Source organism: Ciona robusta, chromosome 6, assembly GCF_009617815.1.
Source record: "Ciona robusta chromosome 6, ASM961781v2".
NCBI lineage: Eukaryota > Metazoa > Chordata > Ascidiacea > Phlebobranchia > Cionidae > Ciona > Ciona robusta.
In genome coordinates, this window is record NC_143240.1 from 1645403 (window position 1) to 1664959 (window position 19557).

Genomic DNA, 19557 nt, shown 5'->3' on the forward strand with positions numbered 1-19557 from the left:
GGTTTCGTTTCGCAAACTCAATTCGGGATAAGAAAATAAGGTTCTCGGTAATTTTATTTCAACAATAATAACAGTGTTGTGGTAGTGGTTTAACCTTACGGAAAACGACACTACGGAAAAATAGAAAACAGGTGTCTATGAACAAATCAAATCAGAAATTCTCCATAAAGGAGAATTCGGTTTATTCAATTATACCTGCGACGTTTAAATATACCCTAGTTTACATTTTATTTTGTAATTTTGTCATGACTTAGGAAACCAATACGTTTAAAATGGTTTTAGTGCTTAACCATACAAAAAGCAATGCTAATACGTTTTAAAGCGTCTGTTAGACGACGAACGAATTATCTTTTGTGTGTAGCACCATACAACCGCTATGATAACAGAAAGAGAAAAACAAATACAACAATAAAGCAATATTTGATGTCTTGGACGTATAGTATGGTGGGGGGAGACCGGACACCTTTGGCACATATTATCAAAATATCCTGATCGTGTTTTAAACAGTTAACAACGGTCTATGGAAGTCATGAAAATAAGGTTTATATTTCTTTAAATGGTCTTTATTTACTACCAAATTGGACGAAAAAATAGAATAAAAAGGTATCCCATTCTTTCTCCACCCTAGGAATACCATAAATTTTTATTATATCAATGAATGCTACGTAGTAACTCGTATAATTAGTCATAAGATTTACGAAACAGAACATCCGTGTTATAACGACTATCGTTACCCCGCCACTCAAGAATAAAACAACTTACGTTCATTCATTCATTCATTCATATACGAAACTTAAACCATATGTGTATTGTTGGTTCAAAATCCCTAATTTTAGGATTACAAGTTTAGTATTGCACAAACAGTAGGGCTAATTGCTAAAACGGAAACAGATCAACTAAGCTTGTTTATGGCCGACCGAATTAGCTTTTGTTCAATTTTCCGCGTCATTGGCATTCAGTACGGCGCAGTCTTAAAAATACACTGGTTCTTTAGCACCGTCTAGCGGATGGGTATTTTTGGACAATTTATATCGTAGGTACTAAGGCCCTATATGTTTCAATTTCGCAAGTATAACATACACAAGAATAAAATATGAAAATTGTGACAAAATATGGCACGACAGTGCGCATCGGACGTGTTATATCGTTTCAGACGTGTCAGGTTAAAGTCACAATGTTATAAGTCGACAGTGAGCACGAGGAATATGAATATATTCAACACCCGTATTGAAATTCGACATTGAGCATGAGGTTTATTCATAAACAATCTTCCACGCTAAAACGGTAGCAGAAAAAGGTTACATACCTTACTTACACTTTAAAACATAATATAATATGCATTTTAACCCATTAGGCATAAAGTTACTTTACTGTACTTAGTAAATAGGAATTTCAGACTTTAGCACAACCTATAAAAAATGAAATCTTTTTACTGTACTTATAAAATTGTCGATTTATTTAACCAACGATTAAAACTTACTATATACGCGAAAGATACACACGATATCAAATCTTAGATCGCCGTGACGTATCGCATGCGTCATCATAAGAGTATTCTAAGCGTAAAACAAACGCCCTGAAACAATACATTACTTATTAACAGTTTAGTTAATGTTTCGCGTTTCACAAGCCACACACGCACATCTGCAAAAGGCTGGTACATTCTAGCAGCGTTACGACATATAGACAAGGTGTAGTTTTGAAACTAATTCAATTTTAATTTGAAGATAACTTTACCAAAGAAAATTTTCCAGTAAGTATTTTAGAAAATAAGTTAAAGAATGCATGTATTTTTTATGATACTTTTTAAAGTTTAAAAGCAAATAGATTCGTAAAATTGTGAAGCAAATAAAAGTACATTATACATCTGAAAATTATACATCTGTTCTTAAAATCTGTAACATAATCATAGTTTAAGTTTTTTTGTTTAAATACCGTCTTATCAAAGTAATTTTTTTCTGAATTCTTGCGGTAACTAAACAAGCAGAGGACACTTAAGTACATAGGACCGGTGATAATAGATCCGTAGTCATATTATAAAGGGAAAGTTAAGTTTATTTTTAACTAAATTTCGAATACAACTTTTGTACCGCATATGGTTCTGTTATTTTAAGACAATATAAACAACATATAGTACGATGGGGGAAGATGGGACACCTTTTTATTCTATTTTCTCGTACATTTTCGTAGTAAAGAACATCCAAGGAATTATCAAACCTTGTCTTCGCGACTTTCATAGACCGTTGTTAATTGTTTAAAACATGACCAGGATACTTATATATTTTGTGCTAAAGGTGTCCCATCTTTCCCCACCCCACTATATGTTAGATTGAAGGAACATAGTCAATATTTTCAATTTCCGTCAATATTTTTTAACTTGGCAATAAAAAACATATACAGAAATATATAACCGTGTCCGACTCCTAAAAACTGTGAAAAAAAACCCGTAAAAATAGGTAGTATTTTGTAAAAAATAACACGAATAAAAATAGGACATTATGTACTAACGGTATCCATCTTACCCCACAGTACTATATAGTTAGGCTTACATTCAAAATAAATGATAATTTTAAATTGTTTTTCACAACTAAACATAGACTTGTTTAGTTGTGTCTTTGCCTAACTAACTGGAAACTGCCATACGGCGAGCGAGAAAACTGTAAACAGATTTCAGGTGATTTCACCCCGACATATACATTAGCATATAGGTTCGTGATGTACTGGAATATGTGTAGCCAATATTTCACATTTTTAATCAATACAAATTGTCAGGATTAAAGAGAGAATCAGGTTACGTGAAAATGAAATATTCTTTGGACGAAGTTTGCCCAGTATGCGGTGATAAGGTACGTAGTAATGAAGTGATTTCACTTATTCACTATATCGTGGTGTGGGGGAAGGTGGGACATATTTTCATCCTTTTTTCTCGTCTCATTTGGTATTAAATAAAAAACATACAAGAAAATATAAAACCATGTCCTCGCGACTCGCATAGACCGTTTTTAATTGTTTAAAACACGATCCGGCTAACGTATTAAGTGCTAACAATTTACAACGGTCCATGCGAGTCGTAAGCATACGGTTTTATATTTCGTTAGATTTAAAAAATGTTCCATCTTTCCCCACCCTACTATATACATTCGTTGAATTTATTTTGCTGGGGCTGTAGAAGACAGATAAACCAGAAACCACTTTGGGTGTTGCGGTAATGAGAATAATCTGGTCCGAATCCTATAAGTCCTCTATCAGGACCTCACCCATATAGAACAGAATAAAAGATTGTATTAAAGTTGAGATTCGTAAAACTGAAACTTATTTGCCGTATCATACGATTTTGCAAAAATAGACCAAGACAGCAGATCGTGCACGGTAGTATATTATATTTACCATGTGAGCTGTTTTAAATATTAGTTTTGCTCAGTGAGTCGTTAAATCAGGATAGATAAGATTCCGCGCCACAAACAACTGTATACGTCAGCACGCATTACTGGTTTAGAAAAAAAGGTAGCCTATGTAGAGTATGGATAACTTGACGCGTATAAGCAGGACCTCATCGACGTCGAATACAACAGAACATAATATGTAAAGCTTTTTCGATTAAGTTAGAAATGACCGCTTTGGAACGCAAAAGTGAAAATTTGCAACATAACCGTAAAAAACGAGAGTCAGTAAACAGTATGGTTAAATTTGAATTATGGACAAACTCACCGTGAATATAGCTTATCACTGCAGCTAAGGTCCATTCTTTGAGTTTCTTGTAAATTGATAAATTGACCCGTACATTTTGAAACATATAGGAATGTACCCACAGACGTAAAGACCTGTTTCAGTTACAGTTATCTACATTTTGCCTGCGTAGATCTACAGATAGAAAACAAATTTATATTACAAAACGATAGTTGTGAACAGTTCCTAATTACGAGGTTACAAACGACCAAACCGAATATAAAAGTAATGTCTGCCTATTCACACACTGTAACAGTTTTAGCAACTTGACTGCGGGCATAAAACTGGCAACCATGGATAAGTCACTTAAATTACCAGATACAAATGACCAAACCAAACAAAAGTCCTCTCCCCACACTGCAACAGCTTTAGCAACTAAAGTAGCTTTTGTAAGATACGCATGAACAACTAGGCTGATATTACACAAAATAACATGACAGAAACTGCAAACAGTATTACAGAATGCTGTACATATAAGCATTGGAAATGTAGCATATGTAAAACCCAAACCCTAATCTTTTATACATATACACATCTAACTGTAAAACAAGACACAGCACCTGACTACAGAACACAGTAAGCACTATAAGTTTCAGAAGACTTGCTCGCTTTAGGCAAAGCGCCTTGCAATCAACTCCGCGCGTTTTTTAATAAGGAGCTTATTGCTGATAAAGTGTTTGAACTATTTCAGCAAGGGACTATAGACTACATTGTGAACTACAAAAGTGTCAAATACATATAAATATACCCAAACTGTACCAAGAAATACACACAACTTAACGCAAAAAAAACTCATGTTAAACTTGGTTTTAATAGTTATTAAAAACATGGTTTTAATAGTTATTAATTAAACTTGATAATGTATTTCAGGTATCTGGCTACCACTATGGGCTTCTGACCTGCGAGAGCTGTAAAGGCTTTTTCAAGAGAACGGTACAGAATGGTAAGAAATACACATGCGTCCACACTAGTAAGTGTCACATTGATAAGGATCAACGGAAAGGGTGTCAAGCTTGCCGATTCCAGAAATGTCTTCGAGTTGGGATGAAGTTAGAAGGTAAATTGTTTAGGTGTTAAAATTTATAACTCAACGGTGGAAATGAAAATTTTGTATAAGCGAACATGAAGTGTATGAATACACCATGTTGGTCTGGTGTATACGAAGTCGCCCATGATATAACTTGACATTGAGCATGAGGTGTATGAATATACTATGTGTGTTTGGTGTATAAGCAGGCACACATGTTATAACTTGACAATGAGAATGGGGTTTATGCATAGGCTACACCATGTGTATATGGTGTATAAAGGACACCAATAAGGGCTTGTCATAATTAATGTCTCGAAAATCTACTTTACCGGTTGAAACTCGCGCAAATACTCTTGCAAAATATCTTCAAAGCCTCCAGCTACGAACAGATAAAAGCGTTTTATATAGTATAGCACATTTATCATGGCATTTAAACTTTGTATGGCTTGTCGGTTCACAGTTCGTACAGTTTAGGGGTAATCCGTAACTAGTTCTATTGCACAAGAAGTAGCCCTATTGCGTGGTCTAGCCTAAACACACTATAAAACCCCCAGTCTCGTGAGAAGTCCCACCACATTGGACTTTGGTTGGGTTGTGTATAACTAACGATGGGCAATAAAAGTCGTAAAAAGATCTATGTTTTATGGCATACCGGGTACATTGTTTGCTATGTTGACAGCACCCCGTTTACGTTGTGTGTATTTAAGTGAGCCCTTGCGTGCGGCCACAACATGAATTAAAATGTGGGCGGTTTCAGTTGTTTATCAAGTATAGAATAATTGCAACACTACCATTTCAAAAATCGTCAATCAAATCTTCGTAAACAAGTTAATAAAATCTAAATTAGCAAGAAATTTAAGTGACCAAACCAACCAAAAGTCATGTCTAATTATCCACACACTGGAATAGCTTCAACAACTCGACTGTGGGCATAGGAGTAGCAACCATAGATAGGTCGCTTAAGTTCCCACCCACAAGAATATAAATGACCAAACCAACCAAAAGTCATGTCTGCTTATCCACACACCGCAATAGCTTCAGCAACTCAACAATGGGCATGGGAATGGCAACCATGGATAAATAACTTAAGTTTCAAACATACAATACATAATACCTATTTTAATTTCAGCTGTGCGTAGAGACAGAGTAAGAGGTGGCAGAAACAAGTTTGGGCCGCTTTATAAGCAAGACAGAGCACGAAAACAACGTCTTAAAGCCCTCAGTGAGGTCCATGACTCTTCAACAACAATAACAAATTTAACACTTTCCGTTGAAACAACAAAAGTTGAATTTTGTGAACCGGTTCCACTGATCCAAACACCCACACCAGTAAGTTAGAACTCTAAAGAGTTGTTAATTGTCAGCAAAAATTGTTCTTTTTATAAAAGTAAGGTCTTAAAATAAATTGTATTGAATCTATTTTATATGGGTGAGGTCCTACAGTAGGGCACACCAAAGGACCCAGGATTTAGACCAGAGTTGACCTATTACTGTAATTATTAAGACTGCTCAAAATTCATAGATTTATACATGGTTTTGATTGTTAAACACAAAAGTGATTGCACTCTACTTTTGTATCTTTACCATGCAAAATAATTAAGTAGTACTAAACAGTAAACACACGATTTATAACGACTGTCATTACCCTGTCGCGCAAGGATAAATAAGTTCCATTCCTTTATTAAAAACACCTTATTGTTACAGACGAATAACGAATGTTACGTCACCCCAAGTCATGACTCTATTTGGCCTTCTTCACTTGAAAGTCCCTCCACAAGTTCTATAATGTCAGTGTTGCCACAACCTTATATATCCCATTCCCCATCACCAAACACCAGCAGTTTAGGCAGCACTGGGGACCTTACAGTGCGGAATATATCCGGAAACTCTTATATCGAACCACCAACATTTCACCCACCCCCGGATCCCATGCAGACCCATTACCCCCTATTATGGGGGGCTCACCCTGCCATGAACCCCACTTTACCCCCAACATACCTCAGTATGGGGCCAATCCCAGCCCCATACCAACTTTTACCCTTCAGCCCCAATTCTGTGATTGAGGGGTTCCAGAGGGGGTTTTACGTACCCCTACTAATTGATCAACTTCTCAAATATGAAATCGTCGAGTCAGAGGTGAGTCAGCAAAAATTCTAAAAATCAAAGATGAATTATTTTAACTTAGTAATTAAAATTTAACTAGTTACAACATTTTCCCCCAAAACAATTATGACAAAATCAAAAATGCCCCAAATTACAAAGGTTAAAGAGAGAAAAACAATGTATAAAGTTACATATATATGGTAACTTGTATTTGGGGACGTGGTGTATGAAACAGAGCACCTGTGTTATAACCCCTGCTGTTGCTTCGCCACAAGTAGATAAATTAATGAAAAAAGTATTTATTTATAAGATATGTGCAAAAACTATTTTAGATTGTTTTTTCACGTATGCTATAAACATGAGATATCCGAAATATAGGCATGATGTGTTTTATATTAGCTCCAATTTGGACATATAACCTTGACAAGATGTTTAAATATGACGTCATGCTTAATTGGAATCCTTACCAAGTTCCTGTAATTTCAGATAAAAACTCGTATTGGCACTTCGTTATTAGATGTTACCCACCGCAGTGACGTGTTCCAATTAATCTGCAAGATTGCTGATCAGACACTATATGCTATGGTAGAGTGGGCAAAGAAGTCGGTTTTCTTTGCAGACCTGCAGGTATTGTATGCACAGTACACAACACACAAGAATTTCTAGTAAATTTGTTGGACAAATATTTTTTTGGTTGCTCGGTAAAAACGGCTGACGATCGTATGATGTGTTTAAATTGCAATTAATTGTCCTTTGAACTTATGGTAATTTAAAATGACTGTTTTAAATTGATAGAGGATTCTATATAGTAGTCTATCTGAATTTAAAAACGGTATAAATAGGCTTAACGAGGTTTTAAATACGTTCAAAAACGTTTTAAATAAGGTTAACAAAACGGGGGTTTAAAATTTTTTCTATAAAGTTTATTTTTTACAGTTTGTTGCACTTTTTAAATACTCTATTACACTAGTTAGACCTACCTTATAAAAATTTTAAGAAAAACTGTTACAGATCTTTAAAATTACATAAGAAGTATTACAGTTTGTTTTCTATTCACAACTTTACATTTTTGTTATTTAAAGGTTTCTGATCAAATGAAATTACTTCAAGACAGTTGGATTGAGTTGTTAATATTGGATCATATTCAAAGACAGGTAAATAAATAGCATTTTTTTATCTCATTGTGTCTGTAAAAAAAACACGATCTTCCGCCAAAAAATATGTATATTTTTACGTCCGAAGGACAGTTCTTGGAAAAATCGATTATTTTAGTGGCCACGATTTTATCTGACACTTTTGCGCAATTATCCCTAGCCTATTTTTACGACTGTCATGTTACCGCTGATATCCCATAGGTTAATTTAATAATTTTGATCTGAACAAATAAATGTAACTTGTTTATTAGTAATTAGTAAAAAGTCTGCAGCTTGTGAGTAATTATTTGATTGGAGTATTTTCTTTTCTACTTTATTACAACAACAAAAAAAAATCTTTTTTTAGAAATAATGTTTTTATTAAGTAACATTTACCTTTATTTTCTTTTATTACATCACAGTTGAAGTTGAAATCTGACTCAATAGAGTTAGTGACGGGGCATAAATTTCCTCGCGATTTAAGCAAAGTGTCGAGTCATTGCGTCATCACGTTTCGGATCCTCAAAAGGCTGATGGACCTTGAGAAAAAATTTGCAGTACTTCAAGTTGATGAGCAAGAAATTGCGTGTCTAAAATACCTCGTTCTGTTTGATACAGGTAAGACAATTTTTATAGCTGTTGTTATTACTCATATTCTAGTGCTGTAGGACATCTACAAGATAATGGGGACAGATTTTTATCGTTATTATTGTTTTTTTTTCTGGAATAAGAAGGTATTACTTGAGTGTGTGCACTGAATAGTGTTTATTAGCTGTTCATGCTCACTGTTAAGTTATATAACATGGGTGCCTTCTTATACACAAGTCGCACGTGGCGTATTCATAAACTTATGCCCTCTGTCGAGTTATAACATGGGTGTCTTATTATACACAAGACACACATGGTGTATTTATACACCTCATGCTCACTGTCGAGTTATAACATGGGTCTTATTATACACCAGACACACATGGTGTGTTCACACACCTCATGCTCACTGTCTGGAAACTTATACGCATGTTTGTTTTTTTGACAATCATATGACAATAGGTAAATTACAGCAGCTTTGGTGTTTAACAGAGAAATCTTAAAGGCAACAAACTGCATATAATTTAAAGTACTTACTTTTTTTAAATCACACACTGCAGGGGGCCACCATTGTGGGCAAATGTGTCATTGGATAATATTTTGTTTTAAAAAATAATGCTCCAACTTTTTTCCTTTGTCTAAAAGAAATTAATGTTTATAATCCAGATTTTACTTTTTAGAATCCCACACAGCAGGATGCCCCAACGTGCAGGAAAAAGTGAATGAAGCATTATGTGAGTATTCTAAGAAGAACTACATGGATCAACCTGACAGGTAAAATATATGAATGTAACATAATTTATCCTCACATGGCCCAAAAACGACAGTCGTTATAATACACCTTGTGCCAGCTTGCATGTTGCCAAGTATGTTACTTTGTAGGTGTTTATTTTTTAGGGGAGAATAGGTTGACTGAATAATTCAATACCATCACACTGTTTTTTGGGTTTGATTCTGCTGACATTGTCGTGAAATGTGTCCTTGCGCAAGGCAAAACCATTGTGGATATGTGTGTCCTAAAAAAAGACTTTGTTACAACAACTGTCATTCCCCTGCTATGCTATAATAAAGTTTATTGATTAAATTAAAAAAAAAAAAAAAATTTTGCCAGGGTGAACAAGCTGATTTTTCGCTTGTCTGAAATACGAGCTGTGTCCAGTCAAATAGAAGATTACCTTCATTATAAACATCATGAAGGGAAACTCACAGAAGGGTCTTTGCTTGTTGAGCTGCTGAAAGCAAGAGAAAATGGTCCATGAGTTTAAAAGAGTCAGAACCTGATATCACATATACGGATAAAAGTGAAGTTTGCTTTATTATAAAAGTGAGGATATACTAAGACATAAGGTGTACATTGCAAAGTGTGAAGTAACAAACTGAAACGTTTTTCCCATTTTAAAAGACTGTTATATTTATTAATTTATTGTAATCTTTAAAAACAAATTCTTTCAAAAACTGTATTCCCAGAAAAAAAGAGAATTTTTGACGAAGTTATTTTGTGCAAAGTTGTGACGTCTATTTCTTATGTTCCTTATTTCTTCTCTGCTAATTTTTTTGTAATACTTTGTGTTCTTTCCGTTCTACCTAATGCTCATCAATTTTAAAATCACTTATTATCAAGAATTATATATGTGGCATTTATCTTGATAAACATAGACCCCAAACTGAAGTACAGGAATAGTTAGACACACAATCCTGTTAAAAAAATTTAACTTGGTTGTATTGTTTACTGATTAATACAGCACAGAAATTTCAGGGTTGGCCTGCTCACCCTGCCACCCCAGGTCTGGCGCCTATGTTGATAAAAGTTACCCAAACTTTTCAAGTAATGAACCATATCTACTTTACAACATTAATAGGAGCCACAATTTTAAAGCTATTTGGATACTATTCTATTATATTTAGGTGGAGACTATATAACAGGGCACGTCAGGGTTCTGGTATATAGAGTGGCCTATTACCCAAATTCAAATTATACAGTGTAGCGAGATGCACACGATGGTCACAAATTTAGTATCTTTAAATTATTCTGTTCAATTACAAGTGATTTTTTATTTGCTACAGCAGAAAATACATGAATATTAAATGTAAAATTATCATGTGTGTACTGTTATTATACACAAGAAATAATTAAAGTAAATATATTTATGTTACATAGATATCTTAAAACTAAGGCATAGAAATATAATAAAACTTACAGTGATAGAATGAACACAGTGAAAATAACAACACAATTTTTGACTCTCAATAAAACTGAAGTAATGTAAAAATAAAACTGAACTAATGTGAAAATAAAACTGAATCCGTTTGAAAATATAACTGAAGTGATGTGAAAGTAAAAAAATGAACCAATATTTAAATAAAAAGTGATGTAAAACCCAGTGCAAAACATTATCTGTGCAGAAATAAACACACATCATTACTTTATATTCCAGGCATCAAATAAAGTTTCCTTTTTAAATTTTCGTCAACAAAAATATTCAAATGGTCTTCCCTGCCAGTGGGTTTTCTCTGTAGTGAGTTTACCGATGCCTCAGAAAAGGCTGTAGCTGTAGATCTTGGGGTAGAAGATTGATCCTATTAAGAGGAAAAAATTATAGGATTTTACATGCACAAACATATTACTGTATTTAATGAATGAATGTATGTAACTTATTTGTTCTTAAGTGGCAGTGTAACGACAGTTGTGTTATATCACAGGTGTTCTGTTTCATACACTCTGGCCTGTTTGTGTGTTACCATATATGTAACTTTGTTGGTGATTATCATTTAATGTATGGCTGACAATTTAGACAACCCATAACCACTGGATTGGAGCAATTTCCGTTAAGTGTTTAAACCACAATGGTACCACATTCAGGCCAACTGTGGGGGCATTCAAGCCTAACAAACACACTGCAATAGATAAACAACTTAATAATATTAAGACATACATCCTATCTTCTCACCTGAAGCTGTTTCTTTGCGTTTCTCAATATACTGATAAGATCAGTTGATCCTGCTTGGTTAGAGATCATCTTCATAAAGGATTGAACAAACCATGGGAGTCCTCCATCATCACTGGATGCTGTGACTCCTCCAAAGGTGGGTCCTCCATCCAGCATACTTAACTCTTCACACATGATCCTTGCAACTACAAAGTCTTCAGGAACAGAAAGAGGTTCCGGTTGGAAGATATGATCATTCAGCTTCATTTTTGAACTCCGGACATCACTTACCATAGGAAGAACAGGATCCCTGTTTGTTACATGGAGGAAAAAGAGGAAAATCTTCGGTTTTCCCATCAGAGCAGGACATCTAGAACTCACAAATGATTCCATGAAGTCTAGGATAGAAACTACTCCATCATCGGTGATAATCTTTCCCTTTTCGTTGGATTGCGCAACAACCGCTACTAAGAGAGAGTTATGACGGCCGTGGTAACCATGGTATTGGTCCGACAACCCTGACATATGCTGCCTCATGCCCGCTGCTGAGAGATTTGAGCGATGGATTAGGTAATAACCAAGTTGGACGAATAACGATTCGAGTTGTTTGTTGTTTTTATCTTTGGTTTTTGATGGTTTTTCTTCACGGGGTGATTTTGTGAACCATTCGTTGTGTATTACCATGGCTACTCCTTTGGGTTGCGTCATTTCATAAGCATCTTCTCTCAGTGCTTTGTCAATACTAATCTATGGTAAAATAAATAAGTGAAATATTTTTTTAGGTGTTTTCATCTAAATAGTAACTACTGGATTGGAGCAATTACTGTTAAGAGACATAGAAGTACAGTATTGAGTCTTTAAACCCAGTATCTTCTAGTAAAGAGATGATTGCTTTTACAACAATGCCACAGCCCACAAGTAAAACAATGCATATATATATATATAGATTAACGAATAAATCAGTCTAAAATAATGCAAAATAACCAAAATCTGATGAGAATAGAGGTATAAAGAGATTTCTAGGTGTAACAAGCGAACTCTAGCAAGTTTTTTTTTTCATAAAGACTTACTGTAGTGACACTCACCCATATAAAAAATGACTACAATTTTCAACAACAAATTTGGTTTACAAATAACTCAACTTTACCTTATTGGGTTTAATAAGTAATTGAGGATCCACATTATTCCCCATTGTCTTAGCAACAATAGAAGCAAGGCGTTTCACGTATTCATATTCATGACTAACTTGTTCAAATTCATTGCTGAGTTTTAGTACCTGTGTGAAATGTGATTTCTATGTAGTAAAAGATGTGAGATTTCTATTTTACTTAAAAGACACATATGTTGTTTTAATTGCTTTTGTTTAATGAATGAATGAAGGTAACTTACTTTATCCTAACATGGCCAGAAAACGAAACACAGGTGTTCTGTTTCTCAACTTAGTTTAAATTATTTGTATTATTTTTAATGTTTTTATATGGTTTCCTTTTTTAGGTGCATCAAACAGTTTTTTAGTCCATTTATTACAAATTATCCCATATAAGGTTTATAATATGATTACATTACATCTAAATATCCAGTTTCATAAAGCTTAGAACCAAACTCAACCAAAAACCTTCTAAAGCACAGTACGTACCTCATTCATAGATTGCTCATATGACATTTTTAAGTCTTCTCTTTGTTTTTCCAACAACTTTGTGTTTTCACTCAAACTGTTTGATTGTTCTTTCAATTTTTCGATCAAGTTTATTTCATTGTCGTAACCACCGCGCAACCATGTGACTTCTTCTTCATCCAAGCGTGACTTATGTTGCTGGCGAATAATTAAATGGATAAATAAATGAGTAAATGTGAGTAAATGCAGTGAATGAATGACTTAATATAGTAACTGGATAACCTCTTCGAACACGATAACGAAGATCAATTTATTTAAAACAACGAAGTGAAGGGAATTAGCAACAAAACAACAATTGGTAAAACACACTATGGGTAAAAACTCTTGGGTAAAATTGTCAAATAAAGGCATGTATGCTAAACCTAACATAATATATAAACAAAAAAAGAAAATGAATGAATGAATGAAAAAGTAAAAGCAATGAATAAAACAGTTTCTGCCTTCAGACAAAGGATACGAATTCAAGGCTTAACGCTGCTACCATTGTGGCCGCATATATTTTCTTGAGAAAAACACTCGAGGACAATTATTCCAGCCCTGTGGCCCAGGTGGTCTTAACTACCAGCCATACATTAAACATATGTCTGCCCATAAAAATAAAAAAAATATGAATCTAACCCATAGTTCTAGTGGCATAAAAAATAGTCCTAGTTAAATACCTCTAGCCTATCCAGTTCAGCTTTAATTTTTGTCAATTCTTCAGATTTTCTTGTCCTTCTTAAGATAGAAGATTCAAGTTTGTGTCTTCGCTTGGGACCAACTATTTTATATTTTCCTAAGCTTTGCTGGACCCTGAAATATAATATTAATTTATAGGTAGTAGTAATATAATACAGAAACCCATTTCTATGACTATGTTATACCTTGACGGTACGCATGAATTGTATGAATACACCATGTGTGCCTGGTGTATAAGAAGACACCTATGCTATAACTTGACAGTAAGCATGAGGTGTATAAGTACACAATGTGCGTCTGATGTATAAGAACATATATGTCTATATTATGACTTAACAGTGAGCAGAAGAAGTATGAATACATCATGTATGTCTGGTGCATAAGAAGACACCCATGTTATAATTTAACAGTGAGCATGAGGTATGTAAACACTCATAAACAAGAAAATAGCAAAGCACAAAACATACAAAAAATATTAAAAAATATTCCTCAATAATCTCACGTTTTAATAGTAGTATCATGAGCATCAATGCTTGCTTTACACTGTTCATAGGATATGGTCACTGCATCTATTCTCTCCATACATTCAGCATACATATCACGGAAATGACTTGAAGACATTGCTTGTTTACGAGCTGCTATTTCTTCATCAATAAGTTCATAACTTCTACGAGTTTTCCTTAAAAAATATTTAAAATTTGTTACTGTTTTTTTTTTATTTGGTTTGATCATTTATATTCTCAAGGGGGGAACTTAAGTGACTTATCCATGGTTGCCACTCTCATGGCCACAGTCGAGTTGCTGAAGCTATTGCAGTGTGTGGATAAGCAGACATGACTTTTGGTTGGTTAAGCCATTTATATTCTCGTGGGTGGGGACTTGAGTGACTTATCCATGGTTGCCACTCCTGTGCCCACGGTCGAGTTGCTGGAGCTATTGTAGTGTGTGGATAGCATAAGCAGAAATGGCTTTTGATTGGTTTGGTCATTTATATCCTTGAGTGACTTATTAAAAACTTGAGTGACTTATTAATAGTTACCACTCCTAAAACTATTTTAAACTATTGTAGTGACACATTATATATATCACAAAAAAACACATTTTATATATACATCATAACAACTGTTGTTTTGTCGCTATACCTGTTTTTTTTTCGTTTAAAACATTCAAAAATCTTGGCTCCCGTAATGGAAAAGACAAATAATGATTTACTGTTAGGATATTATATTATACAATATTACCTTATTTGCCGATCCAGGTCCCTTAACAGTTTTAACTTTTCTCCTAAATCTCTCTCAGTTTCAGTGTGTGCTCTCTTGTTAGCAATATTTTCAAATTGTTGTTCAAATCTAGCATGTAAACGCCATTGAAATGACAGGGTCACCATTTTGGTCAGGAGGTCATGGACGCGCGGTAAAACAGAGATGACGGGAAATCGCTTTTCAGCGTCAGTGTGGTTCACGTTTTCCAGTAATATCTCAGTATTATCACTCAGAAGCATTTCGCACTTTTTCTATAAACAAATTTTGTAAAATCGAAATTAGGTTTCAATTACAAAAACAGAAATAAATAGGTTAAACCAAAATTTTGAAGCCTGTTAAGCAGTTTAACATTATTTACTCGCTTTTTTACAATAATAAGACGTAAAATCTACACTAAAATACGATAGTAGCTCAGAAAAACGGCAGTCTAAAAACGCAGTAAAAATACTTACTGGGGGGAAATAACCTGCAACGAAACGAGGAATACATTTTGGTGGTGATCATCCCAGCAAAAACAAACGTATTTATAAAATTCACAACGTTTTAAAAACAAACCGTAAAATGATGTACTTTTATCTAAATATCCTGATCGTGTTTTAAACAATTAACAATGGTCTATAAGAGTCGTGAGGATACGGTTTTATAATTCTTTGAATGTTCTTTGTTTACTACCAAAAGGGACGAGAATTTTGTTTAGAATAAAAAGGTGTCCCATCTTCCCCCTCCCTACCACCTAATAAAAATAAGTTCCCAACAATTAATTTATTTACCTTCAATTGCTTCATTTGGAATTTAACTCGTTCCAGGTCGTTGTTGACTGCTCTTGTTGTGCGAAACTGGACTTCTAAAGGTTGTAGAACATATTCCACAAAACGCGAAAGTAAAGTGCCATAAAAATCAATCCTGTGCAGAAACATTTTCACTCCTCTTGTCGCTGCGTTTTCAGTTCGAGGCTCAGCGACGTTAGTTTCAAGGTTTCGCTAAAAAAAAACATAAAACGTAAACTTGGCGGTGTCTTATAATAACTTTGCAAAAATTGCACTGTATAAAATAACGGTAGGAATTAAGTTAATTACGCCCATTGGCTAGGGCATAAACGAACAGCGATGTTGACACATTCTATTACTGAGCAATGTCTATTAAGTTTCTTGCACTAAAACACATATTATATAGTGCGGTGGAAAATATGGGACACCTGTTGATTCTATTTTCAATTTAGTATTAAAAAGCGTCACTGTTAACTTCTTACCTTTGTCTCCCAGGCGTACCACTGCCGCACCAATCTCACGCTGTTACAAGTTTTGTAATCGAGGAAGTATTGTCGTCTTCGTTGAGCTATTGCGTTTAACGAACGTCCAACTTCTTCCAATGCATGTCGACCTGCTTTTGCTTTCTCTTTGTGCAATGTAAGGCGGTATATATGCTCCTGGGCTTGGACTTGAATATCAATATCGCTCATTTCGTGGATAACTTTTGTGCCCTGAAAATTAATGTACAATGTGGTAATGAATGTGAATTGCTTTATCCTAGCGTGGCGGAAAAGGAAAGTTGTTATAACACGGGTGTTCTGTTCCATACACCTCGTGCCAGCTTTACGAGTAACCACGTATGTAACTTTGTGGGTTTTTATGTATGTCTGGCAGTTTTGAAAACTTATCAGTGAGCACATGCGCAGTAGCGCCGGGTTCAAATTCAACGGTCGGAACAAATATAACACGACACCGGACATGCAAATATAAGGATAGAAAACTAACCGAAAAAGACGAAGGGACTTCACTGCCTGACGCAGCAATAGACGACATCTTTATAACTTGTCAATACTTCAGTATAAAATATCTGATACAAGATAAAGGAATATAGTTAACTATGACTGCAGATAACAAGTTTTTTTATATCTGTCGTATAGCCGTTTTTCATTTCCTATTACTCTTGTATGCGCTTACAAGTTGCTAGAGCCTGTAGCTTTATATCTGTGCCGTTACTTTTTACATTTTGAGCTCCTAGTATATTATACAGTTATCTTTTAATGTATATATATATATATGTATCTATAGTAGGGTGGGGAAAGTCGGGACACCTTTAGCACACAATAACCAAATATCATGATCGTGTTTAAAACAATTAACAACGGTCTGTGGGAGTCGTGGGAATACGGTTTTATAATCCTTTGAATGAACATTTAAATGGGACAAGAACATAGAATGAAAAAGTGTCTCATCTTCCCCCACCCTACTGTATAACTTCCCAACGTTAGCAAACACATAGCTAAATCAAGCGTTATCAGTAGTAACTTTATCAAGAGCAAACAACAACTTCATTTATATCTTTAAGTGCTAAAAAGATCTCTACGAGCACTTGGGCAAACACCCTTTAGCTAATTAAACTGGCGACAGACGAATAGATTAAGTTTACGCTGTTATCTGTGCGTGTCTTCTGCTACACCCTTGCCAGTTTGAAATCTTAGGTTTTAGATTAACAGTAGGCCTACTGCAGGGAAAAATGAATACCGTTAGCATATAATGTCCCGTATTTTCTGATCGTTTTCTAACAGCAATTAACAACGCTAGAGTTGTTAAGGATACGGTTCTATAATTCTGTAAACAATATTTGTTTATCACTTAATGGGAAAACAGAATGAAAACATGAACCATCATAACCCGACTTACAACATAGCAGCGTGTAGGTAACGTTTATTTCCAAAATGTAACTTATACGCTGAAACATATACACAATAACTGAACTGTAATATTAACTGCTGTACTATAACTAAATTCAAAAACCATGCTAAAACAAGCTTTAAATTTAACAAAAAAGACATATTTTTTCTAATACCGGCTCAATACATAACAAGCGTCTTAAACATATTAAGCCCTCCCTAACTGACATTACAAACCAAATCTATGTTCTTTCTAGAATACATAGCCTGTAACATGACTTTACCAGCGGCGTAACACACAACATATCCCACCCAATTCCGATCTGTTACGAACCGAAACATGATACTGTAGCAACTAGCTGTAAACATTAGTTTCAAAGGGCTGAATCAGGTTGTTGGGAACAAAAGTGAACGAGTATATTATTGTTAAGCCAAACTTTAGCTTAGCTGGTAAAAAAAACAGCGCTGGAAAATGGGCAAACCATGGACTAAATCAAAGATTTTCCATTCAAATGCCGCACTACATTGATCATATGGGATGTAAAGTAGAAATTCATATACATGCAATACATGTTGTTTTATTCCATTATTTTATGGTTCTTAAGGGGCATTCCAACAAAAAGCTGCTTCTGTTTTTGAATCTTTGATCGTACTTTTACAACACGTTTGAGCATTTCTATATACATATATATTATATATACTAAGTTTTCGTTAGTATGCCCCTTTAATTACAACTTTAAGAGCCATGAGACGGAGCATGCCACATGCTTATCGGGCGTACAACATGTTAAAAATATGTGACCGGCAGAGCACGACCTGCATTACGTAGGTATCGGACTTATTGGTAATAAGCCTGAGCTGGTGTCTTACTAGAGAGAAGTTCAGAAGTTTTAAACAGGCATATCAGACACCGCGTAGCCGAAAAACACCACATCAAAAGAAAGATTACACGCAACAAAAACGCTATATGCGCAGAGTATTTAGTTATATACGTTTTTCTTGGTTTTTAACTTTTGTTTTCGCATGCGCAATTTAGTACAAATATACATAGGGTATTGTGAAAACTGCCTATAATGTGCACATGTGCACACAGTTTCAATGGCTCTTCATACAACAAGCAAAACTATTTCCTCAGACAACATATTTAGTGTTAAATAAAGCAAATATTGGACTTACCTGTGTTTTGAATCTAGGATATTTTGTTTTCAATTCTTGTCAGATACAGAAAAGTTTTGAAGCGATTGTTTACATACACTCATGCTCACTGTCCAGCTACAGCATGGTTTTCTTATACACCAGACACACATGGTGTGTTCATACACCTCATGCTCACTGTCAGTTATAAATTGGGTATCTGCTATACATCAGGCACACATGGTGTATTCACACACCTCATGCTCACTGTCCAGTTATAACATGGGTGTCTTCTTATACACCAGACACACATGGTGTGTTCATACACCTCATGCTCACTGTCAAGTTATAACATGGGTGTCTTCTTATACACCTTCTGCTTACTTTTGAGTTATAGCATGAATATCTTCTTATACACTAGACACACATGATGTATTCATACACCTGATGCTCACTACCAAGTCAAAACATCAGTTTCTTATGATACAAGGACACATACACCTGATGCTCACTGTCAAGTCAAAACATCAGTTTCTTACTATACACCAGACATATACACCTGATGCTTACTGTCAAATTCTAACATGGGTGTCTTCTTACACACCAAACACACATGGCATACCCATACACCTCATGCTCCCTGTC

The 19557-nt window shown here is 34.8% G+C and overlaps 3 protein-coding genes across 6 annotated transcripts in view; 1 reads left to right on the plus strand and 2 right to left on the minus strand.

Annotated features, from left to right (window-relative positions):
* Positions 1-3868, minus strand: part of LOC149734782 (uncharacterized) — a 45285-nt gene extending 41417 nt beyond the window's left edge. The window contains exon 1 of the mRNA XM_089879439.1: positions 3709-3868. The gene's annotated coding sequence lies outside the window, so the exon portion shown is untranslated. The remainder of the gene's footprint in view (positions 1-3708) is intronic.
* Positions 1610-10206, plus strand: LOC149734784 (steroidogenic factor 1-like). The gene is made up of 10 exons (XM_089879464.1): positions 1610-1753; positions 2773-2846; positions 4597-4783; positions 5886-6085; positions 6461-6892; positions 7346-7486; positions 7942-8013; positions 8415-8610; positions 9261-9354; positions 9692-10206. The coding sequence occupies exons 2-10, from the start codon at positions 2802-2804 to the stop codon at positions 9837-9839; spliced, it is 1515 nt and encodes a 504-aa protein (XP_089735590.1). The 5' UTR covers positions 1610-1753; positions 2773-2801; the 3' UTR covers positions 9840-10206.
* Positions 9688-19448, minus strand: LOC149734785 (uncharacterized). 4 transcript variants are annotated; one of them, XM_089879444.1, is made up of 11 exons: positions 18955-19448; positions 16877-16958; positions 16372-16602; positions 15893-16102; positions 15102-15373; positions 14363-14539; positions 13842-13974; positions 13144-13320; positions 12655-12783; positions 11529-12254; positions 10605-11157 (listed from the first exon to the last, which is right to left on the minus strand). In XM_089879444.1, the coding sequence occupies exons 2-11, from the start codon at positions 16922-16924 to the stop codon at positions 11005-11007; spliced, it is 2256 nt and encodes a 751-aa protein (XP_089735570.1). In that variant the 5' UTR covers positions 16925-16958; positions 18955-19448; the 3' UTR covers positions 10605-11004. The 4 variants fall into 4 exon arrangements, with proteins under 4 accessions (XP_089735569.1, XP_089735570.1, XP_089735571.1 ...); XM_089879443.1 differs by lacking the exons at positions 16877-16958; positions 18955-19448 and adding an exon at positions 9688-9812 and having other exon boundaries at positions 11004-11157; positions 16372-16839; XM_089879445.1 differs by having other exon boundaries at positions 16877-19448.
* Positions 19449-19557: the final 109 nt, after the last annotated feature.

Coding starts and splice junctions, on each gene's coding strand:
- LOC149734784 (XM_089879464.1), top strand. CDS start 2,802: ATGAAATATTCTTTGGACGAAGTTTGCCCAGTATGCGGTGATAAG. Junction 6,893..7,345: donor ATGAAATCGTCGAGTCAGAG/GTGAGTCAGCAA, acceptor CTGTAATTTCAG/ATAAAAACTCGTATTGGCAC. Junction 8,014..8,414: donor TGGATCATATTCAAAGACAG/GTAAATAAATAG, acceptor ATTACATCACAG/TTGAAGTTGAAATCTGACTC.
- LOC149734785 (XM_089879443.1), bottom strand. CDS start 16,791: ATGTGCTCACTGATAAGTTTTCAAAACTGCCAGACATACATAAAAACC. Junction 14,540..15,101: donor GACCTGGATCGGCAAATAAG/GTAATATTGTAT, acceptor ATATTTTTTAAG/GAAAACTCGTAGAAGTTATG. Junction 12,255..12,654: donor TACTTATTAAACCCAATAAG/GTAAAGTTGAGT, acceptor ATTTTACCATAG/ATTAGTATTGACAAAGCACT.